This window comes from Ochotona curzoniae, unplaced genomic scaffold (assembly GCF_017591425.1).
Source record: "Ochotona curzoniae isolate NIBS_2020 unplaced genomic scaffold, NIBS_Ocur_1.0 contig_66, whole genome shotgun sequence".
In the NCBI taxonomy this organism is placed as follows: Eukaryota; Metazoa; Chordata; class Mammalia; order Lagomorpha; family Ochotonidae; genus Ochotona; species Ochotona curzoniae.
This window is the reverse complement of record NW_024466512.1, coordinates 27,571,607-27,598,707: the sequence shown is the minus strand read 5'-3', so window position 1 is coordinate 27,598,707 and position 27,101 is coordinate 27,571,607. Positions and strand designations below refer to the sequence as shown.

The following is a 27,101-nucleotide window of genomic DNA, read 5'->3' as shown; positions in this document are numbered from 1 at the left end:
CTAAAGCCAATCCTTTTAGAATTCTCAGATTTGTTTTTTTTTAACCAAATCTCAAATCTCTGCTCTTATGTAAGTCATTTAAGCACTATTTATGAAGCACCATTCATAAAGTAGGAGTGATGATAATCTATTGTTAGTTAGAAAAAGCAGCAACTCAGAATTTTACTTTTCTCTCTCAATCAGGGAACTGGCACAGATCTTGTTTCTTTGCTGTGGAAAACCTCCGTTTTCCTGATTACTTCATACTCTGGTATGGCTTCTCCAACCCCTGCCATCGTGCCTGTTTCCAACCAACAGCAAGGAGAAAGAGATGGTGAAGTGCACACTTCCCAGAAAATGCAAATGCCTTTTTCCTTGCTTCTCTTTATCTGTAATTAAGCCACATGGTTCTATCTCGGCATGCAGAAGGTAATTATAGGATGACAATTGAATTGGCCGAACTTCAGAGGATCTGTTACTGAAAAATGGAGAACAGGGTTTGAAGAGTACTGTGGCATCTCTGCCACCCCATCAGCACTGGTGCTTTAAAGAGAAATGCGATAATGTATGTACGATGACTATAACACTCCTGACACTAGGATGCATGCTTAGTCTTGTACTTAAAACACAGCTAAGATGTGCTCGCTTCAGCAGCACATATACTAAAACTGGAATGATAGAGCAGGTTAGCATGGACCCTGCACAAGAATGACACACAAATTCTTGAAGCGTTCCATGTTTAAAAAACAAAAAACATAGCTAAGATATCTGCATCCCACATCAGAATATCTCAGTGCATTCAATATCTAGACTGATGGAGACCGAGTGCGGTAGCCAAGAAAGGAGACTGGATTCAGCCTAACCCACTTTAGCTGAGGGGAGCAAACAGTTGGGGAAGTGTGCCTGCTGTCACGCTCTGTATCTCAAGTCAGGAAGGAAAGGAGAGCGAGGAAGGGGTTAGCAGATATAGAAACCATGCCTGACACTAATCCATGCCCAGTTAAGCATTAGCCATTATGTTTGTAGTGAACTTGTTAGACAGCTATCTGTTCAGTCTGTTAATTTGTTCAGTACATGTTGAGTATCCTTGATGCTGCATAATGTGCCTGTGTTTAAATCCTTTTATCAGTAAATAGAAGATCCTCATTCAAGATAACAAATGCTTTGAATAGGTCTAAAAATGTTGGAGCTTTCTAAAATTAAGCTTTTGTTTTTATGAGAGGTTAAGAGACAGAGAAATCACACTGCTATCTACCCACTGGCTCACTCCCCAGATTCCTTCAATGACTGGGGCAACAGGTAGCAGGGTGCCGGAGTTGGGAGTTCAGCTCAGATGTCCTGTATATGTGACAAGACCCCAGACACTCCAGGCATCACAAGTGTTTGCCGGGGCGTGCTAGCAGGAGGCTGGAGCCAGAGCTTGCTCTCAAACACATGCATTCTGATGAGGGATATGTCTTAGGTATTAGGCCAAGTGCTGACCCACTAATCCTTTACCAGACAGAGCCAAAGCTTATCCCCCCAGCAATTCATGTGTCTGGTCCTGACCCTACTTTTGGAATGTGATAAAGCAGTCTGCTTTCCATGTATCAGTTCTTCAAATCGATGATAACTATCAAGCTCCCATCTTGTTTCCTTGCTCTACACAAATTCATTATTTATCAAGCACAAGATTGGCCAAAGGTAGTCAGAGAAATTATATAAATCAGTACAGATAGTTGTATTTCCAAAAGGATTTATTTACAAAAGCAAGTGGTGGGCTGGCTTGGACCTCATGCTATAGTTTGCTCATGAAAATGCGGCAGCTGGGTTATTCCTGGCTGATACTCCCTTGTCCTGACCCTGACAACATGCTCTATATCACTCTAATTCTTACTTCATTCCTGGGATGTTTTAAATTTTTTTGTCTTACAGCTTTGGCTTTTATTTCCTGCATTTCTTGCATCTGGATGGCTCTACTTTCTGGTCATTTTTCAACTAATATTACCTACCTCAATTTCTCTGCAGCTTGGCCATGCTACCTTGGCAAGTCATTTGTGCTGCTATGTATTTGGCCCACACATCCATTAACCTTTCCAAGGCTGCCCTCCTCCAGTCTCCTCCACAAACCTGTCCACACAAAGAATGGAAGAATCCCTTTTCAACCCTTTTTATTTTTCATAGCTGCTAGAGTGTGATCTTAATTCAGTGCTTCAGGTTGTCTGTAGCTAACAGTATTATGCTTAATATATCTCTAACCCTAATCTTAGCCTGTATCTTCCCTTAAAATAGCTCAGAGCTACCCAAGAAGGGATAGAAAAGAAATTAGCATTTATTGATGGGCCACTTTCTCCAGTCATGTAAAATATGAGTGTTTCATCTCACATTACGGATATAGAAGGTATAACTCAAGGTTAATAATTTAACCAAGTCGTGATCCTGCAAGTTATAGGACTGAAATTAAAATCTGAGTGGGCCTACTGGGGCAACTATGCCTCTGGTCAGAGTAAATTGAACATAGTGTCTCCAGTATAAAGCCACTGAACCATGTCCTCTTACATGAAGACTTGTAGAGTATGGAATAACCAACATGGGTCCTGATGCTGCGTTTTTGAAGCATTTCCTTCACAATGTTGTGAAGTAGGTTGTTTTATTTCTGTTTTACAAGAGAAGAAATCAAATGCCAAAGTGATTAAAATGAGTGTGTACGGTGCCAGGCCCCAGAGTCTGGCTGTTTCTTTCTTTGTTTCTTTCTTTTTCCCTTTTTATTGCAGTGTTTGCTCTTCCCTAAGAAATCCCTCCATCTGTTTCTCCAGCTACCTCCTGCTTATCTTTCATAACTCAGCTGCATCATCATCCCCTCCAGGATGTGCTACCAGAGGGTCTTTCCTACCTCATCCTCTGCTGGAGATGTCCTTCCTCTGCTTTGATATGGATTCCAGCCCTAGTCTCACTGTGCCTCGGTGTGTGTGTAAGGAAACGGAAGGCAAGATCTTTGCCTCACTGAAGTTTGCACTTGACAAATATCAGGAAAGAAATGGCCAAGATGCTGCCAAGTCCAAGGCCGTAGGGAGTTAGATCCTTATGGTGTTGCTCATCTCTGATTACAGCCGGGGGCAGCACCAAGATCAGCACTCCTGCAGTAGTAGAGAATAGGCTCCGGGTAGACACAAATGCACAAAAAGCAAAGGCTCCTCCCGGCAGGCATGGGCCTTTGCAGCCAGGACCTCAGAAACCCAAACTGGTGAGATTTCCGAGTAGGTGGGAGAGAAAGGGGCATTGCGGTGATTTTAAGAAGAGATGATGGAGTCAGGCTTCCTGTGTTTGAAAACTGTCTCTATCCTCTTCCAGCAGTGTTATTTCCACAGTTGATGTAACTTTTTGGTGCACTGGTTTCTAACCTTTCAATTGTGGCTAACACACTTAACTGTTTTGGTTCCCACTGCTGTGAAACAAATACCCCAAAACTTTGTGGCTCAAGACTACATGTTTGTTATCTCACAGTTGTCATAGGCGGAGTGTTCCTCATGAGCTAGTGGTTAAGATGGAGGCCATTAGCAGTGATTATCTGAAACCATAGCTGAAGATCCACCTTTAGGATGGTTCATTTATGCAGCTGCTGACAAGAGACCTCCGTATCTGCCACAGGGACCTGTCCAACACCATAGCTAAGTACCCTGAGAGGAGATGGGGGGGAAATCCCAGTGCCTTTTGTGATATGATATAGTCTCATAACAGCTACCTTGTTCCTTCCACCACATTCTGCATGTAGGAAGGAAGTCATTGTAAGTGTGGCCCATGTTGAAGGCGAGAGGAGTTAGACTATGTGTTTTGAAAAGAAGAGTATAAAAATCGTAGACATATTTTAAGCCTTCATAGGGTTGAATGAGAGCTCCAGGAGACAATAATTGCAGGGTAGTTAGAATGTAAGGCTTTAGCCTAAAAAAACCTCCCACTGAGACTCCCAGATCCTCACTAAGGATTCTCAGTATGGGCACCAAGGGCTATGTCCCAACGGCTAAGGAGACCATGGGGAATTGGACTGCCCTCGGAGGCCAAGAACTCTGAGGTCATCCACTCCCTCTCGGATCTCCCACATGGGATGGAAGATGCCCGGATCCTTCCTCATAGGATCTAATGTCATCGGAACGGTAGCTGGGAGCCCTGAGCGGACCTCGGAAAAAGAACAGTAAACTCCCTTTGGGATTCGGGAGGGGAGCTTTCCCTGGTCCTTACTTAGTTCTGACTTTGGATCCCCACCCTATCTTGCAATGACCATCAGAGTCACTCTGGAGCCCGCCCCTCCCCCCCAAAAATTAGAGTAGACAGATAGAGAACAACAAGGAAAGCTTAGAACCAGACAGGAAACGGTCAGCGTGGACTCACATATACCTTACTAGGTAGGACACAAAGATACGTTACTCCTCACTAAGGTATTGAAGATTTCTCTGTACACCCCTCCTAAAACTGTTCTGCACCTCAACTGTTGACGTATGCCTTGTTAGAGTTATAAGCCAGTTTAGACAATCCTAAATCTGCCAAGCACAGTAAAAATTATGCTTCAACACTATAAACTGCTAAATAATAAAATGAAAATAGACACGAGACAGCTGAATAGTACCCTATAGCCATTTCAAGGTGTGTAGAAGCCGAATGTATATAAACTAAAATTGACATGTCAATGAAGTAGTCACAGGATGTGGTTAAGAATTTGTATTTTCTAACATATTGATTACTCAATACCATGTCGATTAACCCCATAATGTTGTAAATTGTTGTTGATGTTACGCTGTGGCTTTTAATTGATTGGGATGATATTCTGCCAGCTCTGCCTTCAGACCAGAGATGGTCTCCCCAAGAAACCGTTGAATTTATCTGGACAATAAGATGCTGGACTCTATGCTTGGTATATACTTGCAATGAAAAAATTTTGACTGCATTTGAACTGTAACACTACAACAAGGTGGAGGAATCCACCAGGGGGGGAGTGTGTGGGGAGGGATTGGGGGAATCCCAGAGCCTATGAAACTGTGTCATGAAATGAAATGTAATTAATTAAAAATAAAAAAATAAACCTCCCACTGAAAATAGGGCAAAGAAATTAAATTAGTGCCATAATTCATTAGTTATCTATGATCCACCTAACTCCAGTAAGATTGGCCTACATTCACAACTGTAACAGCACCTGCTGGTGTGGATGTAGGAGGAAAGTTACCCTCCTTCACTGTTAGTGGGAGTGTAGGCTACTACAACCGCTGTGGAAGTCAGGATGGGGAGTGCTAAGAGAACTGAAAATTGATCTGTTATGATCCAACTATCCTACCTCTGGGAATACATTAAAAGGAAATGAAATCCGTATATGAGAAACTGACCCATACTCCTATATTTGCAGTGGCACAATCTACACAAGCAAAGACATGGAAACAACCTAGAGGCCCATCAAAAGAAGAGTAGAGAAGGAAACTGTGGGACATCTGCTTTATGGAATCCTACTCAAGCATTTATAAGTGAATTTTTTTTTTTTTTTGCAACAAAATGGTCCCAACTAGAGACCACTATGCTCAGTGAAATAAACCAATCCCAGAGTCTATGGAACTGTATCATAAAATTGAAAAAAAGTTCTTTCTGTAGTTGCTGACATGAAAAGTTGTTCATGGCATACTTTGAGTCTTACAAAGCAAGCGTGGAACAGCATGTACAATACAGTTTGGTGTTTGTATAGTTAGGTACATTTGTCTCTACATTTATGTATTCTGGAAGGTTCTTTGAAATCTTACTCTGAGTGTTGGCAGTTGTGTTATGTTTGAGAAACTTTTTCCCTTATTTTTGATACTGAGTTTATACTGATCCTATGTCTACATAAATAAAAGAGGACTTTTCCAAAGAAAAAGAATGAGACATGAGGCTGAGAGGAGGATGTATATGGGAGGTGGGAAGGATTGGCATTGTTGGCTGGGAACACCGAGCTCTGCATGGGCTGGTTTATTCCCTGGGAAGCATCTGACTGCTGGGGTGTCTTCTGATTCTTCAGATTGACTGTGAAGACCTGCCTAAGCAGGCAGTAGGTTAGAGCCTGTTTCTGCTCGAGGAGACATATAGGTAAAGGGAAAACTTTCTGGAAATGGGAGACGCAAGAGGAAGAGAGATCTATGGTAAAGGGCAAAGCAAAGGCTAGACAATGCCATTTGTAAATCAAAGAATTTTAGGTCTATTGGTAACCAACTGAATGGTTGTGAAACAGAAGAGTTAAAAATTTGTGCTTAATGGAGAAAAAAAAAACCCTGTAAATATTGCCTAATGATATTTTTTGAAACGTTTGTCTACTGTTATTTTGCTATTTGTCTCATCTGTCTTTGTATAGACCTTTTCTCTGACCTTTTAATTGAATATTTTGCATGGCTTTAATATTTTTGTTTTTGTGTCTTGATTCGTTCTGTGTGTCTTAGTTTATTCCGTTTGTGATTACCTTACTGCTCGTTGTCTATATCCTTAACTTGGTCTACTTTAAGAAATATTACAGTGGTTCATGTAGAAAATAACCTTGCCGCAGCATAGGTATCCTCTATGTTTACCTTTGTAGTTTGTTCACACTTTTTTCTTCCACATTTGTTAGAAATCCCACAATAGTGTTACCATTTTTGCTTTCAATGCTTAATTATTTGAAGAGATTTAAACAGTAAGAGAAATTGTATCTACCCATAGGTTTAACATTTTCAGATCCTTTAGTCTTTTATCTAGAGGACTGCCTTCTTTATTTTTTGTACAAATTTGCTGGCGCTGAATTATTTTTAGCTTTACATTTCTGAGAAAGTGTGTATTTCAGTTAATCTGCCAGTGACACTTTTGCTGGGTATATAATTCTAATTGACAGTGACTTTTTCCTTTCTCTAATGAGTTCCACTGTCTTCTGGCTTGCATAATTTCTAAAATGATCCTTTCTTTTACACCTGTTTACCCAAGGATTCTCTTTCTCTTGCTTCCTTGCCGTCTAGATTCTCAGCTTCCCTTACACTCTTGAGTTCTGAGTTCCCATTCTCTGCCTGTGACCTGGAAACAAGCTAAGTCATAAACTGTGACATTTGTAGGACTGACTTTATTTTCTGTTTTCTTCTTTCAGAGGTCATTGCTTCATTGCTCTGTGCTATCTATTGTTCAATGTCTAAACATACTTTTCCCTGATTTTTAAACATTATCGAAACCAGAATAATAAATCCGATTCTTGTTTATTTTGGAAAGAAGCACAAGTTCTGAGATGTTAAATCAGAAAAATAAAGAGTTAAGACAATAAAACTAACTTCTGATTGTAAAACTCTTTCCTGAAAACTGTGTTATATTTTGTATTAACTTGGAATTATGAGCCCATTTAAAACAATTCATTTAATGCCATAGCATTTGACATTATCCCTTTTCTTACAGGAAACAAGAAGCATTCAAAATGGTTTCTAAATCGCTCCAACTTTAATGATAGATCAGAAGCTGCAGGAATAATCCACAATAAAAGTCTTGAAAAAGTTTTACTTCAGACAACAGAGGAAACAACACTGACCTACCACCTTTAAACTCTCACCTAAAAATTACTTATGACAGGAGGTAACAAATTGGAAAGTTATTTGACTCTTAGTGCACCTGAATGAAAGAACTTGTTTGTCACTTTGTTGTTCTGAAGACTATATATGTGATTATTTTAATAATCACTGATCTTATGAAAATCTTGACATGATCACCAGGGAGGAGAAAGCAAGCAATCGCTAAGACCTGTGTATTGGTCGAGATGACTTCTGAAGAAATGGCAGCTTCCGTTCTCACTCCTGTGACTCAGAGAAAAGTGGTGTCTGCTCTGTCAGCTGCTGAGGACACTAAAGACAAGACCTCAGACACCAGTGTCCCAAAGGTACATCCTGTCGGACCCAGCAGGCAGGTGTCTCACTCCATCTCACAACTGAACAAGCTTAAAGAAGAAGCTTCTGGCAGCCACTTGCCCAAGGTTCGCACAATAGCAAGGGAAAAAATAGTGAGTGATGAGAACAGGAATGAAAAGAGCTGGGAGCTCAGCTTGCCAGAGTCTGTGAAAAATCTTAACATTAGCTGCAACAGCAGGCTGAGAAACCATCAGCATGGCCTTCCTCTAAGCCAGCTGGATGAAAAGTGCCACTCCGTCACCAAACAAAACTTGTGTTTTGAAACTGGAATTCCTGCAGCACTGGAAAGAAAGGTGTTTCCTGGAATTCAACTGGAAATAGATGGGTCTCCCATGGACCTGAGTCCTTTAGGAAATCAGTCAGTAATTTTGGAGGCTGATGGATCCCACCCTGCTGGCGATGTGGCACTATTGCATTTTCATTATGGAGTTGACAGAAGAATGGCAGACACTTTCTGTCCCCTGTCAGAAAACTTAACCTTGGATGATTGTGGAAACTGTGTGCCACTGCCTGGTGTTGAGGGGGAGCCAAAGAAAAATTATATGACATATGCTTGTCAGCTGATGGAATTGACCCAAAGCCATGATAATCAGAATGGACAGCTGCCGTGCAATCATTGTGACACCTTAAATGAAAAGTACTTGGGCTTTGAAGGTGCTTGCCAGAAGGTTGGCAGGGTGTGTTCCAGCGATCGCTTTTGCAAGGAGAGTTTTACTGACAGTCCACCTGCCAAGACCCTTTTGAGCCATTTTGAGCACTTTCCTGAAAACTGTGATGATGTAGAAGACTTTTTTAAAAGCAAAAAAGAACGGTCCACTTTGTTGGTGAGGAGGTTTTGTAAAAACGACAGAGAAGTTAAGAAATCTGTATATACTGGGACAAGAGCGATTGTGAGAACTCTGCCTTCTGGCCACATTGGCAGGACTGCTTGGAGCTACATCGAGCAGAAGAGAAACGGCCACTCGGTGCCTGGTGGGAGGGTGAGGGAAGCCCTTTTCTCCTCAGAGATGAGGCAAGGCGGGAGCCAACGTCGACCTGAAGCCCAGTGGTCTCTGGTAAGAGCTCAAGTTCCTTTTCACCATTTCTTTATGCCTTATCTTGTTAGAATTCAAATGTGCATTATTTTACTTTGTGGAAATGTTAAGATCCATTGCATTGGATTCTTGGGGGAGGCGTTTGTAGTTATTTTGGAAAAGTGATATTCTGGCTGGTGGATATTCGGAGGGGAAAGACCCTGTGATCATGGAGCACACACGTACATGCATTTGTCATTGGGAGAAGGGGCATTCAGGAGGTTTCCCAGTGCGGGAAAACGTCTCTAGCTATTGCTTGTCTCTGCACTTTTGAGGGAAACGTCAGGATCCTCTTCTGTTACTGTCATTCATGGTTTTTAGATCCTCAGACCTAAAAGAAACTAAGTCTGGTTTTCTACATTTTGCAGCCATCTTTCCCTCATAAGCATATTTGTGTCTAGGACTCCTCTGGAAAATTAATGAAACCAGTGGATTCAGAATAATGTGTTAAATGCATCAGATGAAATATTAAGCATTATTAAGACAGATTATTTTGATGTTTGTTTTGGAGTTGTGCCATGATAATTTTTGTAATCCTTTGTTAGCATGCTAAATAGTGGTATCAGTAAAAACTATCTTTTCAAAGTAATAATGGATATAAATCAAGAATAGTTTGCTTGGGACTTTCTTGGTTTTAACAGTCTTGTGGGAAAGCTCTCAGGGCTGCATAAGCCAAGGCAAGTTGGCCATCCTAAATAGCAAACCTACCATAATTATAACATGACACGTAAATACCTGATGTCTGCTAATAAGTTCTTGCTGTTACTGAGATTTGTTGGGTATATTTGTAATTGAAGAAAGTGCTGATTTCGTGAGATTCATAAAAATAAGGCCTCCTTTTTGCTTTATCTGCACTTTTAGGTCATTTGAATTCTATCCAGTTGGTCTTTAAGGTCCAAATTCCATTCTAGATATAACATAGCATCCAGTCACTTGCCCTACCGTATACTCTCATTTTTTTCCCCTCATTCCAGCTAAGCACTCGTTTGTTTAGACTGTTTCCAGTGTGAAAATGTCACTAGAATTCTCCCACATTTCTGATCTTCTAAAACAGGGCCCTGGAAATAAATACTGGTCTAATAAAACATCACTCACCACATTTAAACACAACCATGTGCTGTTATCCTCATGATCATCATGAAAATCCCAGCTAAGCATTGAGCATGTGCCAGACTCTGGGCTGAATAATTTACACATTCATTATCACGGAGTCACCTTAACTACCTTGTGTTATTGATATGATTATTAACCCCGCGATATTGCTAGGAAAACTGAGTCTCTCAGAAGTCCTATTTCTGCTCCAAGGTTGTTTAGCTCATAAGTGGAATAAGTAAGGTTGTAAATCAGTTAGTTTGCACTGGAGTAGTTTTTTCTCAAGACCCAGAAAGCAGCAGAATTTAGAGTAAACTTTTCAGAGTGCAAGACTGCATTGCGACATCTGTTGATTCAGTGTATGATATCTCAGCATTGGTCGCGTAATGTATGGCGATTGTTATCCTGGTTATATGTTACAGTTGGTGTGCAGGCTCCACTCCAAATCCATTGAGTCAGAATCACTGGGGCAGAGCACCATATGAATGTACTCTCAAGTTTCCCTGGTGATTGAATGGCATTGACATTCATTGGCTAGGAGCTTACACTGAGCTCTGGGTGGGTGCTTATGCTTTTGTGATTTTTATTTAGAGTGAGAGAAGGTGAACAGCTGGCTCTTGTATCTACTGTTTAATTCCCCAAAGGCTGGCACTGGGCAAGGCTGATTCTAGAAGCCAGAACTTCAATCCTGGTCTCCAGCCTGGCTTTTAGGGGCTGAACCACTTGAACTCTCCCTGTGACCGCCTGGTGTCTGTGTTAGCAAGTCACGGTTTTGACTTGAAATTGAAACAGTTTGACTCCAACTCAGGCACTCTATTGTGGCACGTGGACATCCCCACTGGTCTCTTAACCACTAAGCTAAATACCTGCATTAGTTCTCATGGTTTTGGTCAGGATAATTTGGGGAACACTTAACCTTGCTGTAAAGTCTTTAACACTGCTTGGGTTCCCTAGAGCATGAATGCTGACCTGGGCACCTGTTTGCAAAGTGAAACCTGCAGCCCTTCTCTGGGTAATTGACCCCTGGTCCCAGCTAGAAGCCATGGATTTGTTTCTGTGATGGTTTGGGTAATACCATGCAAAACCTGAGTTGCAGGCCAGGAGTTTGCCACAGGCCTGGCTTTCCCAAACTCTGGAATCTTGTTCAGCACCTCCAACCATAGCATTACTGCTGAGAGTAGCCAGCCAGCTCACTGAAAAATGCAGGGAGTGGGTTAGTGCCAAGTACACCTGACCATTAAGAGCACAACAGAAATGTAAATTAGTATATGGTGTTTCAGAACCCTTGGGGTATGTTTCAGAATAATGTTAGCCACGTCCACATTTTACCCCACCTGCAGCCCTGCTGCACCAGCACTGGACTCAGCCATGCCCTTCTCTGTCACAGGCCCTGGGGTGGTGGATTGCCCAAAACGGGGATGAACTGAGAGGGGATGTCAGCGGTCCCTTCCCTGCTGCTCAGTCTGGAAGCTTGGGGAAGTTGCCAGAGTGCCCTGTGGTACTCCTCTCCCTTTCTGTCTGACAGACGGCTTGCAAGGGAAGTTGGTGTATTATCCCTTAGGATGTGGCTAAGGGATGAACCAGCTGCCCTGATCTTTCTTAAGCTTCTGCAAGGGAGAGCCCTTTCAAATTGCACTGTAGCAGGAATTATATTATAATGAGCAACTAAGGATGTTATCTTTTGACATTTAGAACCTGTGGGAACTTGTGAAGGGCAAGAAACTGGTCCCAGGTGTTTTTGTTACTTTCCGCAACTCCTGCATAATGCCAAGGTTATAGGACAGGTCAGTTGGCCCAGATTTGAATTGCAATTCTGACTTCCACCCTGTGTGGTGTGTGGACTCTGGTAGGTGGTTTAATCACATTGTTTCTGATTAGCTCGTATGCAGATGAGGAATAACTGTCAGTGTGGGCCTTCCCTGATGTGCCAGTGAGGCGACTGCTACTGCTCTCACTTGACCCTTTGTGACCTGTTTTGTTGGGGGCTGCTCCAGGGTGGCTTCTTTCTGGGGAGGGCTACCAAGGGATGGATTTGAATGTTCAATTGACCCATCTTGTCTGCAACTCTATGTCTGCCAACTCAACCAATGGCTGACCAAAAGCATTTGGAAAAAAATCTTACATCTGTGCTGAAAACATCTGATTTCTTCTAGTCGTTATCTCCTAGAGAATATAACACTGCAACCATTTGCCTAGCACTTACATCGTGTAAGATACTATTAATAATGTGGAGATGATTTACTTCTCTGCCTTATTTGCTTGAGTTAGAGACAGAGCTAGGTATCTCCCATCTGCTTGGTATGAACTTTTGATTCCCAAATGTCCATAACAGGGGCTGACTCAGGCCAAAGCCAGGAGCTGGGAACTCGGTCTGAGTCTCCCACAAGGGAGACAGAGACCTTATGGCATGAGCCATTGCTTGCTACCTCCCAGAGTAGACATTTTCAGCAAGCTACAGTTGGGAGCAAATCTAGGATTTGAACTCAGGCACTGTGACAGGGGACGCAGGCCTTCTTAGTGATGACTTAAGCACTATGTCCAATACTTGTCCCAGGGAGAGATGATTTCAAGTATGCAGAGGAGGTGCAGGGTTCTTTGTAGCTACTAAGCCATTTTATGAGGGACTTGAGCTTGCAAAGATTCTGGTATTTGAGGAAGTCCTGGAACCAATCCCTGGTAGATACCCTGGAACCACTGGGTGTCTCCGATGTGGCAGCTTACATAATCCTGCCCACACACTTGAAGAATGTGTTATTTGTCCAATTAATTCCTTTGGCCTCAAGTTTTTACTTTTGTTTTATTTTTGCATGCCTTAGTCAAAACGACCCAATTAACTTATATTTGCACAGCTGTGCAGAGACGAATGGATTTGAATGGAGGACATTAATGAGGATTAATGCTTGCTGACTGATGAACTGTTGAGATCCTCCTCCTCCTGCTTGTAAAAAATTAAAACCCTGCCCTCTTCCAGTTACAACCACGGTCTTCCCTACTGCCTCTCTTCTGCACTCCCTTTATTAACTCAACAAAATGGGGTATTTTTGACAAGTGGCTAAAGTCTCCAGGTTAAGGGTTGGGTAAGGGGGTTTTTCCTTTACGAAAACTTTTGCCCTTGCCTGCATTTTAAGGTGAGACAGGTGGGAGCTGGGGGTGGAGGTGACAGGGCAGGGAGGCAGGAATAGTGCTGCCTGGAGCTCCCTGGGATGTGAAATTAAAGAACTTCCCTTCTGCCCTGTCGTAATTGCTGCCATAACCAGAGTCAGTGGTGGTGGGGGTGCAGGTTAGGTGTGTGTGTGTGTGTGGGTGGGGGAAGTGGACAGAGCGGAGTCCTGCAGCACTGGGGTGTCCCATTTCCTCTGCTTCCCCTCCTCCATCTCCAGGAGGAGCTACTGTGCGAGAGTACCAGGGTGCCTCAGAACACCAAGAAACATGGAATTGAAACATAAGTTTGGGTGCCAAAATTTTCGAAATCCATGCATACTTTTCTCATAATGCATGTTTTCCATGAATGTTTTGAAGACTCTGATAGGCACATATTTCTAGGCTCTTTTGCACCAAAATAAACTTTTAAATCCATTTCATGGATGTTTTGTAGTGTTGCCTATACTGGAAAATAGAAAAAAAAAACTTCTGTCAGATAAAAAGAAAAAAAATAGATCAAATATAAAAACAATAACAGCTCAGAGTAGAAAAAGTGTAAATTGGAAAAGAAAGGTGTAAGCCAGCTTTTATATTACTGCTTTCCTGTTCTGATTTCTTGCTTCTAAAGATTTCTTTCCTTCTCCTATTTCACTCTGAAATTTGGAAAAGTACATTTAAAAGCCGGTGGTAGGGTAGAGCAAAATTACCTGTGATAATATGTAGGTCCATCATTCTATATTTTTGTCTCATTTTCATTGAACTTAACTGCATCTTCTAGAAAGATCCTGTCTTTGTAGAATGTAATCTTCCGATGCAAATCCATCTTCTCATTTTTGACTTTTGTGAACGCTTGAGCCCCGGTGTAGAATCGAGTAAGAGGTGGCTATGGAAAAAGAAGCTCAGATACCATTTAGATGGAGCGAAAATGCAGATTTTGTGGGGTGCTCAGGCGAAGCTCAGGCTAAGCTTTAAGCCCATGCTTGGGGACTTAGCAGGCTGTAGCTTTCATTCCTAAGGGTGATGCTGGGTACATGACACGGGTGTAGGATGGGGCTGGCTCTTTCCTGCTGAGCACAGTGAAAGAGAAGCCAGACGCTGTGCCATTTAGTTACATCTAGGGTCGCTGGAGAATGTGACTGGCTGTGACATTGCTTTCTCTTAGCTGCCTTGAGGCAGTGTGGGCTCAGTTGGCTTGTACTTCTCTGTAGTCACCTCTTCAGGATCTGCTAAGAGGTGGGATGCAAACTCTTGTCCTTGGACTCTAGTTTGAGGTGAATGTACCTGCAATTGTTCTCATTTTCCCCATTTCTTCCTGCGTGTTCTCAATGGGGGAAATTAGCAGCCAGCAAGAAACTTTTCTTTAGAATTGGCCCAGTGTTGGAGTAGGAGTTTGGGGCAGCAATGCAGCTACAGCTTGGGATGCCCCTCTGCCTTGTTCGCGTGCCTGAGTTTGAGTCAGAGCTCTGCCTGGGGGTGGGGGGCGGGGAGACTTTCTGGACCCATGCACGCCCTGGGAGGCAGAGGTGATGGCTTAGGCGGCTGAGTCCCTGCTACCCGCCTGGCAGGCCTGCACGCGGTTCCTGGCTCCTGTCTTCAGGCTGGCCCAGCCTCAGTCTCTGGGGAGTGAACCACTGGAGAAGGCTGCTCCCTGTCCCTCTCCAACAAGCCACACTTAAGATGTGGCCTGAAGAGAACCAGGATTAGTAGGCAAAGGAAGACCTTCAGGTGGCTCTCTCCACACCCTGTAGACTCGCAGAGAGCTCCGTGGCAAGCCATGTCCGCCTGCAGCACCCCTCGACTGCTCCTTCCTCAGGGCGCACAGTGCCCAGCTGCCTCTAAGCCATGATGGCAGATCCTCGGGGGGGCAGGAGAAATGCTCTGATTTCTTTTTTTTTAATAAAAAGAAATTTAACGTAAAATGTTCATTTTCCATAATTTATGGACTAGTATTTCCACACATGTGTACAATGTGTAATTAACACCTATCACCTCAAACATTTCTTTTTTTGTGTGATGAGAACATTCGAAGTTACTAGAATGCTCCTATTTTGAAACATGTAGTGAACTGCATCTTCTTTTTTCAGCAGTTTATGGAGATACAAGTCACACATATGCAACTCAGCCACTTAATATGCGCAGTTCATGGCTTGCATATAATCATATCTAGGGATTTATCAGCTCAGGAACAAGCCCTGCACTCATTAGTATTGCCCTCCATTCTTTCCATTTTTTCATCCCCTTCTGCAGCCCCAAACAGCCACCTGTGTACTTTCTGTCTCTCTGAATCTCCCTGTTTTGGACTTATGAATGGACTCGTGCAGTGTGTGGCCCTTTGCGATGGCTTCTTTCGTTTAGCGTAAAGGTTTCAAGGTTTGTAGTTCATCTCTATTGTATCAGTACTTGATTATGTTCTGCTGAGTAAAATCCATTGATGAGTAATATACTGCATTTTATTCTATCTACTTGTAAGTTTTGAAGTATGAGCATCCAAGGTTTTTTTTAAAGATTTTTTTTTTATTGGCAATGCAAATATGCAGACAGAAGGAGAGACAGGAAGTTCTTCTGTCTGCTGGTTCACTCCCCTAGTCTGCCATGGCCAGGGATGAGCTGATCCAAAGCCGGGGGCCAGGAACAACTTCTGGGTCTCCCACGTGGGAGACCCAGAAGGCTTTGGGCCATCCTTAACTGCTTTCCCAGGCTACAAGCTGAATGGGAAGTGGCGCAATTGGGACATGAACCGGCACCCATATGGGATTCCAGGGTTTGCAAGGCAAGGGCTTTTGCCACTAGGCTACCGTGCCGGGACCTCAAATATTTACATGGCCATACGTCTCCATTTCTCTTGCATATATACCTGCTAAGTCCGATCATTCCATGCGTGTTCAATTTTATTTTTCAGTTCTTTCTCATTTGAATAAAAGCCCCTTATCAGATATATGATTTGCAAGATCCATTTTGATATTAATGTAAATACAGATACAGTAATGAAGGTCAAGAGAGGGCACAGAGCCTGGCAGTTCCGAGGTGCAGTGGGGCTTGTCACATTCTTTGGATATTAACTTCTTGGCCTTTCTCGTTACCTTACCAGAAACAACTTCCAAGTGAGATTTTCAACATCTTCCTTCTTTCTTAGATTTTCCTCACAGTCAGCTTGCATGATTTTTCAGTTCTTCCTTTTTGCCTTTTTAAAATTTTATGTATGTATTTGTATAGGTATGCATTTTACAGAGAGGTGAATTAGATGAAGTATAAATGCTGTGATAGAAATGAATACACACACACACACAGTTTTTAGTACCCAAATTTGGGATTCTATAGCAAGTGGTTGATCAGTTGTCAGTTTACAAACGTGCGTGTCACAAGCAAGGTGACCCGACAGTGACATTCCGGAGAACTCCAGGACTGCAGAATAGTATCCTCTCTTGAGGCTCAGCTTCCAGCTGGACCAGGTTCCATGCAGAATTGAAAGAGGCACTCACTCAAGGTGCCAACCCTATAATCATTAGTGAGCCTCTCCTTAAAGTTTGAGCACTACACGGCTCCTTTGCCTCAGCCCAGCGGTCCTGGTAGAGGGGTCTGTGACAGTTTGTGGCTTCATGGAAACCGGGAGAGACCTTGGCTGAACCCCTGTTATACTTCTATCTAAGTATTATTAAAATATAAGCTGAGAGGGGCTTCTACCTTTGGGCTAATTTATTTGGAAAAGTGGCAGAGTGGCAGACAGATCATTTCTACCCACTAGTTCACTCCCCCGATGGCCACCATGGCTGGAGTCCAGCCAGGCTGGAGCCAGGAGCCAGGAGCCAGGTGGGTGCAGAAACCCCAGCTCTTGGACCATCCACTGCTGCTTTTCCCAGGTGCATGTGAGGGAGCTGGGTCAGAAGTGGAGCTCAGTAGATGCTTCCGGTGAGACTGCCCGAGTGAAGAACGGCAGTTTCCAGCCACTCCCCAATGTCTCCTGCTCTCCTTGGCTACTCCTGGGGCAGGCATCAGCTGTCCTGCTGCTGACCCTCGGACTTGGAAGCTACTCTTCTGTGTAATACCTAGGGCAGGGTTAGGATTTTTCCATTGAAATCCACAAAGAGTCTCTTTCAGGCCCAAAAAGCCAGAGATCCACGCCTGTCACTCCCCCAGACTTGGCCTGAAAATCGAAAGTCATGTTCTCATCTTCCTGTCCCTGGCTCACCATTTCAGTGGACTGTCAGAAGGCCTGAAAAAGTGTCCAGCTGCTCTGTGCTTAGACTGGAGCACCTGAGGCCGATGTGGGAGATGGGGTTGAGGGGTGCTTGGAGGGGAGAAGCCCCTGCCCTCTGGACCCGGAGGTGGGTTTCTGGCCTCCCCAAAGGCCCGGGCTTTAGCAGTCAGAGGTTCCCATGTGCACTGGTGGGACTCTCCGAAGAAGCCTGGGAGGGGATTGTGCATGGTGGAGGGGACAAGCAGGCAGTGGTTGCGGCTTAAGGGAAGCTACTCTTGGGCTATGCAAGGTTCAGCCAGTTCTTTCGAACTATCTGTGGCTAATACCCCCAATCTTAGACCTTAGGTACCAACCCCTCTCCTAAAAATACCCAGATGCGAATTTCAGCTCTGTGTCACTAGTGACTTGTGTGACCTCGAGCAAGTCACTTTAAAGCCTGGGATTTTAGCTGCTTTGGGTACATGGAGTAAGGGTAGACACATCTGTTGCCAGTTGTGTGCCACGTATTGACACAGTTGGCATGTTGTATTTAATAAATTAGAAGTTCTACATTTCCTCTGAATTTTTAAAAACACTTGTTTTTTTCTTTTTATTTGAAAGATAGATTTACAGTGAGAAGGCAAGATGGAGAGAGAGCTCAGTTTCCATCTGCTGATTCATTCCCCAAATGACCTGAACTGATCTGAAGCCAGGAGTCAGGAGTTTGGTGCCTCCTTTGGATCTCCCTTGTGGACGCAGGTCCCAAGGACTGGAGCCCACCTTTGCAGCTTTTCCAGCTCATAAGCAGGGAGCTGAATCAGAAGTGGAGCAGCTGGGCCTGGCGGGATAGCCTAGCAGCTAAATTCCTTGCGTTGCACCTGCTGGGATCCAATGTGACCACTGGCTTTAATCCTGTTGGCCCTGCTTCCCATCCAGCTCCCTGCCTGTGGCCTGGGAAAGTAGTTGGGGATGGTCCAAAGCCTTGGGACTCTGCGCCTGCATGGGAGACCCAGAAGAGGCTCCTGGCTCCTGGCATCGAATTGGCTCAGCTCTGGTCATTGCAGCCACTTGGGTAGCAAATCATCAGACAATATTCCTCTCTGTTTCTCCTCCTCTCTATATATCTGACTTCCCAATAAAAATAAATAAATCTTAAAAAAAATGTGGAGCAGCTGCTATATCTGATGGTCATATGGGATGCCAGTGCTGCAGATAGATAATTAGCCTTTTGAGTCACCACATAATCCTCTCGTAAACTCTGAAAGCACATCTGTCTGTGGCTTTTTCGCTATGAGTGCTGCCCTTAGGTTTGGTGGATATGCTACCTTTCCCCGATATGCCTCCTTGCTGTCTGAGTTGAGGTGAGCCTGTTGATTCTGTAGCACTTGGTGAGGTGGCAGGGCAAAGGAGAGATGTTCCTCCATTGTTGGCTATGCTTTGACATGCCTGGTGCAGTAAAAAGCAAGCATGATAGCCTAGCGGCTAAAGGCCTCACCTTGGACACGCCAGGATACCATGTGGGCGCTGGTTCTAATTTCGGCAGCTCCACTTTCCATCCAGCTCCCTGTCCTGTAGCCTGGGAAAGCAGTTGAGGATGGCCCAGAGCCTTGGGACCCTGCACCCGTGTGAGAGACCCGGAAGAGGCTCTGACTCTTGGTTTTAGATCAGTTCAGCTCTGGCTGTTTTAGCCGCTTGGGGAGTGAATCCACAGATGCAGGGACTTCCTCTCTTTGTCTCCTCCTCTCTGTATATCTGACTTTGCAATAAAAATAAATCTTAAAAAAAAATAAAGCAAGCACTTGCTGCGTACTCGCTGGGTGCCAGGCACTGGGGTGCCTGCATGGCTTCTCTTTCCTTGTCTTGCCTTCTCATAGCATCCGTCTGCCAAGCAGGCATCATTCAGTCCCCATTGCATCTTGGGTACGAGTATCATGTCCAGGGTCACGCAGTGTCAGGAAGCGGACTCAGGTCTGGCTCCCATTGAAGTCTGTGCTCATAATGGCGTCTCCGAAGTTCCTGTGGAAGATTCTGATGCAACTGGCCCCTGTAACTTGGCAGAGATTCTGTTCTCTTATTCAATGTGCAAGTGTTGGCTGGAGTTGTCCTGGAACTCGTTCCTTCTTCACATGTGAGCTGGGTGTGACTTGGGGATGAAATGGGAGACACAGGGAACAATACCAATACCAGTTCTTAATGTGAGGGGCGGGGTGGCTATTGACACGGCTAAGATTTACTTTTATGACTCAGCCTCCTGGGGAGGGGGAACCAAGCTCAAAGGTTGGAGTTTTTTTTACTGAATTGCTGTAATTTAAAAGTACGTTTTAGTTTTATAAGCAAGTAAGCAAGAACAAAGTCCAAAGCAAACTGCACATGAGTCAGAAGCTATAGCTTATTCACCGCCGTGCTGAAAACTTTCAAAACTACTGGGAACACACATTTTAGTATTTTTCCGTTGTAATTTAAAGTTGACTGTGGATTTCAAGGGTTCTGACCAGCTGGCTTGAGGCTGAGTAACTTGATTCTAAGAAACCATCACACCATTACAATGAGGTGGCCACCAACCTCACAGGGGCCTGAAAACCCAGAAAAGAAATTTGAACTGGTTAAATTCAAGTGCTTGGCAAATAGTTGCAACATCTCCCCGCAGGTAGAACTTTCCTCCTCCAAGAGCAGATTCCAAACAGTCAGAGTGATGAACCTGAGGCCTCGTGGGGGACATAAACCTACCCTGGAGGCAACAGAACAAACAAGAGACAGCCCAATCTCCTTTCAGAAATGCTGAGAGCATCAAGTCGAACCTGCTAACGGAAACCAGCTCCCTGTCACAGCAACACTGTGAATGAATGAGAACTTCGCTTTCAGTTTGGGGTTAGATCATTTTTATCACCAACCCCTACGTTGTTTTCCCCTTATGTTATAAAAGAAGAAGGAGCCAATTGTTAGGTGGGGTTGAGTGACTTTGTTTCAGAAAGATTTAGCACCGAACTAGAAATGGTGACACTTTAATAGTGAATGTGATGTACCCCGGGAGCCAGCGTGTGGGAGTTTGGCAGTGGGAAAGCCCCATGGCTTCAGTTTTTCCAGATTCTGTACCCTTCCACCAAATTGCAATTCCTTAGCCTTGAAAAATCTCTCTTCTACAACAAGGGAAAAGTCCACTTGAGTTCTCAAGTGCTTAATAGCAAAAGCATTATTATTATTTTTTCTTTAATGAGGATGGTTTCACTCCCTGGGTGGGGCAGCCAGTTTCCTTTTGATGGTCACACGGCATACGGGTACTGTCTGAATGTGTAACTCTGATGTTTGTGTGATGAGGACTACACCATTATGGTGACTATATTTTCCAGATTAAAAAAATTGGGAACTTTTTATTCAAGGCAAAGAGAGGTAAAATGTCTGAAATTGGATCTGACCCAGAAGTACCGAATGCATGATCTTGGTGGCTAGTGATAACATGAATAATCAGAAGTGCAGGAAAGCCAAGAACCTCCAATGATTGATTCTATCGTGGTGTCAACCATTGTCTCCTATAGAGTACATCAGAATCCAGGAGAATCCAGAGATTTTCTCTATTTTTTTTGCATCAGGTAGCTACTGTGGTTAGGAGTGTAAAGTTAATAATTGAATTTAAACACTAGAACATGCTCAGTTCAATGAAAGGTGTTCCTTTTGAAGAAATGACCTTGAAATCACCTAGTTCCATTTATGCAGTCATGTTACAAAATTCTTTGACCCTTTCATCTTGAATTGAGATTTTAAAAATATAACATTTGAGTCACCTGGCTAATGCAAGTTGGGTCAACATTGATGCATATCTATCAAGGATGGGATTGGGCTCACTGGTGGCCTTATAACCTGTGGATGAAAGACAGTTCCTGGAGGTATTTGGAACAAAGAAAAGATTATAAGTGCTATAGAAAACACACCTTGAATACAAATTTGGCCATTATTTTACTGTCTTGCCTATTTCTTCAGAATTGAGGGACAGTTGGAGGCATCCACCTTTGTTTTGAGTTGAGCCTCCTGCGCACAAAATTGGCAGAGGCTGCAATTTGGTCCTTCTCTCACCACCCTTGGCAAAGTGGCCTCTCCAGGAGCAGCACGCTTACCCATACATGGCAACGCTGGTTGGTACCCAATGGAACAGAACCACAAGAACTGTTGAGGCCCTGGGCTATCACGTTGTTTTTCTCTTGAAATCACACATGTGCTGCAAACAGTGGAGTTTATTGTGTTCCCTGTGGCCTGAAATATAAAAATTAAATTAGTATAGCTTAATGCTTTTCTAGGTGAAATTGAAAGGAGTAGTGGTAGCTTTATGAATGACAGAGGTTTCGCGGTATTTTCTACAATGTTATTCACTCCCTTATTTGTATGATAAAGTGGCCAGTGCCCTGGACAGATGAAGTTAGCTGGCCAGGTTCACATAGCTCACAATGGAAGACTGAAAACTGCAACCTGGGTCTCTGCAGGCTCTATCAGCTCCCTTTTCATCTAGAATGCAAATGTGTCTTTCTGATGAAAATTTGGTAACATCAACTGATTCTAAACCATGATACCATTGGGGTCCCCGGGATGCATAAATTTCTAAGACAGTGCTGGCCTGGAGAAGTTCGTGGTGAGATGAGGTGGATGTGCTTTCACTCAGTTTTTTTTTTTTCCCCCTTCCAACAGCTTCCCAAAGAGTAAATGATTTTGATTAGTACTTAGTTTATCATGTTTTTCTTCACTCATCCTTTGGACTTTTTCACAATATATCCGGTCTTCAGTTCTTTAAGATGTTGGCGCATCTTGTTACAATCAGAGGAGTTCTTTTGAGTGTAGCCAAGAAATGCGAGTTCGCTTCTGCCTTCAGCCTGATTTCTTTCCGTCCTCAGCTTGGCAGGTAGTGCCCTTGCTTAACAACTAAGTTCTTCCAAGAGCTCAGAGCAGCCAGCAGGGGGTCCCTCCCAGTCTCTCAGGAGGGTGCTGCACTCATTCTTTTTCTCTTTATGGAAAGCAGAGCTGAATACCAGACCCTGAGCCTAGCAGGAGTCAGACCAGGCTCAGGAAGAGCCACTACCGTTCAGGCTGGCAGGAGCTGAGCCAAGAACTCCAGGCTCATGAGCAACGGCTCTGGAAGGACTTTAATAGTCCAGCCTCCATCTTGGCCAGAAGGAAAGTGGAGGCTCAGCGAAACATTGGCCTTGCCCTGGTCTGATCAGGCCTCATCCAGGCCTGGAACCTGGTGTGCTCTCAGGCCTACTTTATATATGCCCTGCACTGCAAATGTCAAATGCTCTTTCTAACCCATAGGGCAGAAACTTGAGCTGCCATAGTTGTCACAGCTAACTTACTGAGGGTTGACGTCACCACAGTGGTTGGTGAGTGCGCTTGGGAACCAGCTGGTCTGAAGTTCTGGCCTTGTACTTACCAGCTCTGTGATCTTACGCAAGCTGTGTAACCTCTCTGTGCTCCTGTTTTCTCATCTCCAAGGGGTGTGTGTGGTGATGGTGCAAGGGGGCGAGTGATGATTTAACCTACCTCTTACGGTTCTTGTAAAGACTGATTGTTATGTGCTAAATGTTAACATATGTGAACAGCGATGTTGGAGATTCTAGAACATTAGAAAAGCACTTGGCACCGTAACTGTTGTGGTTGCATTGCTTTGGCTCCTAGACCTCAGTTTTTAACCACAGTGTTGTATTACCTCCCTGTAAATAGTTTTTTCTCCAGAAGCCCTCACAGAATAACTCTGTATTCTCAAGCACTAAGAGAGGTTCAGGAGGATTTGTGTGGTCTCAGAGGACTTCATGGAGAAGGTGGGCTGTCACCTCTGCCTTGCTAAGGGTTAGATTGGTTTCTGTTCCACTAGGGAGAGGACGGATATGTCACTGTACTAAAGCTGACCAACTTCCTTCCTCTTCCAAATCCAATTTTTAAAAAAGATTTAATTGATTTATTTTTATTGCAAAGTCAAATATACAGAGAGGAGAAGAGACAGAAAGGAAGATCATCCGTCCGATGATTCACGCCACAAGTGAGCACAAAGGCTGGTGCTGTGCAAATCCGGAGCCAGGATCCAGGAACTTCCTCCAGGTCTCCCACGTGGGTGCAGGGTCCCAAGGCTTTGGGGCATCCTTGACTGCTTTCCCAGGCCCCAAGCAGGGAGCTGGATGGGAGGTGGGGCTACCGGGATTAGAACTGGCGTCCATATGGGATCCTGGACAATTCAAGAAGGGACTTTAGCCGCTAGGCCACCATGCCAGGCCCAGAAGCTTGCGTTTTTTTTTTTTTTAATGGTTTCTAAGCATAATTACTGTATATAAATAAACAGGACATAACTATCTACCAGAAGAAGTTTGAGAAGTTTTTCCTAGACATGTTAACTGTGAGTTCACTTGTAGTCAAATGCAAGTGGAGATAAACGGTAGCCAACAGTGTGTTTGAGTCAGAGATGATTGCTACACGCAACTTCTGTTTTATCCTTACTCTGGAGAAAGTTTAAGCCACGTTCATAGCATGACTGTTTCAATGAACAGGGTCGTTTGTGGCCTTTGCGCTCTGCCCTTAACGACTGCAAGTTTATGAGCCAGGATCCACGGGGGAAATTTCTGCCGAGTATTATGTGAATCCCGAGCTGAGCTTTGTGCGGTCAGATGACTGAGTAGCAGGAAGTTGTCAACAAGATCTCCTCACCTAATTCTTCAGGTTAACAGCTTTTAAGTGCCGAAACGGTCTGTGAATGAGCAGTGACTTTAAAAAAAATGCATCTTTTTCCTACTCTGGGGGAAGGCATTTAAATAGTCTGAATTAGAACACGTGAAGGGAAAATAAAAATCCAAGCAAAGCAAATGAGAGTTCCAGAGTTACTTGGAAGAAGTTGAAGTTGCAACTGTAGAAGAGTCGGGTTTCCACGAGCAAGAGGTGTATTTAAGAAATTTGACAGCTGGGGCTGGCAGGGCGGTGGGGACAGAGGATGAGGCTGTTTGCTTACAACACCAGCATCCTGTGTCAGAGTGGCAGTGTGAAACCCAGCTCCTCTGCTCCTGGTCCAGCTCCCTGCTGAGGCACCTGAGAGTGCAGCAGTACTTAAGCCCCAAGTACTTAAGCCCCTGCCGCCCACGTGGGAGACAAGGATGGAGTTTCTGATTTCTTTTGGCTTTGACATGACTTAGTCCTGGCCATGGTGGCCACTCGGGAAGTGAAGTAACAGATGGAAGATCTCTCTCTTGCTCATTCCCTGTTTCTCTGGCATGCTTGCTAGCTCTGTATATTTTTCTCTCTCTCTTCCTTTCCCTCACTCTCTTCCTCTCTTTCTTTCTCTGACACTCTAGCTTTCAAATAAATCTCTTTTTTTGTAGTGCAGTGGGTTCATTTATGGCCTGCAGTGCTGGCATCCCATATGAACACTGGTAGGAGTCCGAGCTGCTCCATTTCCTTTCCTGCTCCCTGCCAATGGTCTGGGAAAGCAATGGAGGATGGCTCAGGTGCTTGGACCCCTGCAACCCATGTGGTAAGATTTTATTGATTTATTTGAAAGTCGGAGCTAGTGAGAGATCTTCTATCTGCTCGTTCACTTTCCAGATGACCACAGTGGCCGGCACTGTCCCAGACTGAAGACAAGAGCCCAGAGTTCCATCCCAATTCTCTACTTTCTCTGCCTCTCAAATAATGGTTTTTTTTTTTCTTCTAAAGATGCATTAGTTCGTAAATTTTTGAGATAAACTTATGCATCTAGGAATTAGCTGAAATTTCCAATCACATGTTCAAACACTGGGCAGCACTGAAGACCAACAGGCATTTAAAAAGTACTTTCTTTCTTAGGAGACCACAATCAAAACTTAAAATCATCATTGGTAAAATCACTGATTCCAAATTGAAATGTGCTGGTGCCAAATACAGTTCTTGAGGATAACCAAGCCTGAAGACATGGTGACAAGCAAACCACCCACAGAGCAGCCAAGCTTGGGACCATATGACTCACTACTTGGATGCTTCATTTGTTCTTTTTGAATCTTATCTCTTCTAGGCTTTAAATTAGGGGAAAAAAGTAATACGTGTTCCTTGTAGGAAGGATTAATGTAGAAAATCTTAAAAGCCTTTGGTCTTCCCCTAATGTCTTCTGACCCCTCTGCAACCCTGGTTATTTGTTTCTGCTTTCAGACCTTTTCCTATGAAGTCGGTCCAGGCTCTCATTTAATTTTGTAGCCCTTTTAACCAGAACTATGCTTTGGACAAAAATGGGTCTCAATAAGTCTTACTTGACTAATGCTTTTTTTTTAAAACTATATTTATTTATTTGAAATGCAAAGAGACAGAAAGAGAAAGATCTTCTATTTGCTGGTTCACTCCCCAAATGGCCACAATGGCTGGAATTGCACCAGCTTGAAGCCAGGAGCCATGAACTCCATTTGGATCTTCCACATGGGTATAGAGACCCAAACTCTCAGACTGCCTTCTGCTGCTTTTGCAGGCACATTAGCAGAGAGCTGAATGGGAAGTGAAGCAGCCAGGACCTATAATGGTGCTTATGGGGTGCTAGTGGGAGGTGGCTCAACCTGCTGTGCCATACCACCATCTCCTTGATTGATAATTGGCAAAATAGGGATGGGAAGAAGGAGTATCTGAGTGGAAACCCAGCAGCTGTGAGATACTGAAACCAGTGATTTTGAAGTCCGATTCATTTGTATGTGGCAAGAAGTATTGCTAACCATCTTTAAAGGAGCAATCCACTTGCTCTTTGCCTGTTTCCTCCTTCACTGTAAATATGATAAACCTATGATGATAAGTAAATCCTTGGGGAAAGTAAGTATGCTTGACTCTCCCCACTTCCTCCTATCCTAAGATTTATTTATTTTTATTTGAAAGGCAATTTTACAGAGAACAGGAGAGAGGGAAAGATCTTTCATCTGCCATTTCATTCCCCAAATGACTGCATCAGCTGATCCAAAACCAGGAGCTTCCTCTGAGTTTGTCACATGGGTACAGGGACCCAAGGACTTCAGCCATCCTCTGCTGCTTTCCCAGGCCATAAGCAGGGAGCTGGATTGGAAGTAGAGCAGCCAGGACGTGAACCAACACCCATAGGGGATGCCAGCACTGGAAGACAGCATTAGCCTGTTGAGCCTCCATACCAGCCCCCATTTCCTCCTTCTTTGAGACTTGAAGATGTGAGAAGAGGAGGCTAGGAAGACAAGAGGTACTTTAGCAGCAGATAAATCTGTGATTTGGTATGACCTGATTGTAAAATTTGCTGTGGAGCATTTTATACTGATAATTGCTTTTACAGATGTTTTTGGAGAAGTTGAAAATATGCTGGTAATAGCATATCAAGACTCTACATTGTAATTTAAACATATTGTGTTTTATTTCCTTAAGCAGAAAGGGGTTTTTTTTTATTCCCCTTTTTCTGTAATCGTTTTTAATAAAAAAGGAGGAAGAAATAGAAAAAGCCCAAAGTATCTTTTCCTTCTTGGGCTGAAAAATTACAGTGTGAGAAATGAAGATAGTGTCACATCTCATTCCTGCTCCATCAGTAGCTGTCTTTAAAGAATGACTTTTGAAGGCTTAACTGTAGACTTAAGGTGTGATTCATATTATTTCCCCAAGGTTTCATTTTGATTTTATTATTCTGTGACTCGTTGACTGAAAGTTTATTTGGTACTTGCAAATTGAAAACGGCTGGGCTGGAAGAAGCCATTTGCCCTTCCTGATTGTCTTGGATATGCTTTTAAAGTTCCCTCAAGAACCTGAAGCGTATTG

At 43.7% G+C, this 27,101-nt stretch overlaps 1 protein-coding gene and 1 non-coding gene across 5 annotated transcripts in view; both read left to right on the top strand.

The window, feature by feature from the left end:
- Positions 1-617: 617 nt before the first annotated feature.
- On the top strand, positions 618-722 carry LOC121164410. The gene has a single exon (XR_005885084.1). It is a non-coding gene; the product is annotated as a U6 spliceosomal RNA (small nuclear RNA).
- A 6,940-nt stretch (positions 723-7,662) lies between these two features.
- Positions 7,663-27,101, top strand: part of PLCE1 (phospholipase C epsilon 1) — a 239,590-nt gene continuing 220,151 nt past the window's right edge. For 2 of the 4 annotated variants that reach the window (XM_040992440.1, XM_040992438.1), the window contains exon 1: positions 7,663-8,925. In XM_040992440.1, the coding sequence (XP_040848374.1) occupies positions 7,730-8,925 (1,196 nt within the window). In that variant the 5' untranslated portion in view covers positions 7,663-7,729. Of the gene's footprint in view, positions 8,933-27,101 lie in introns of all 4 variants that reach the window. The other 2 variants (XM_040992439.1, XM_040992437.1) reach the window with 1 other exon arrangement.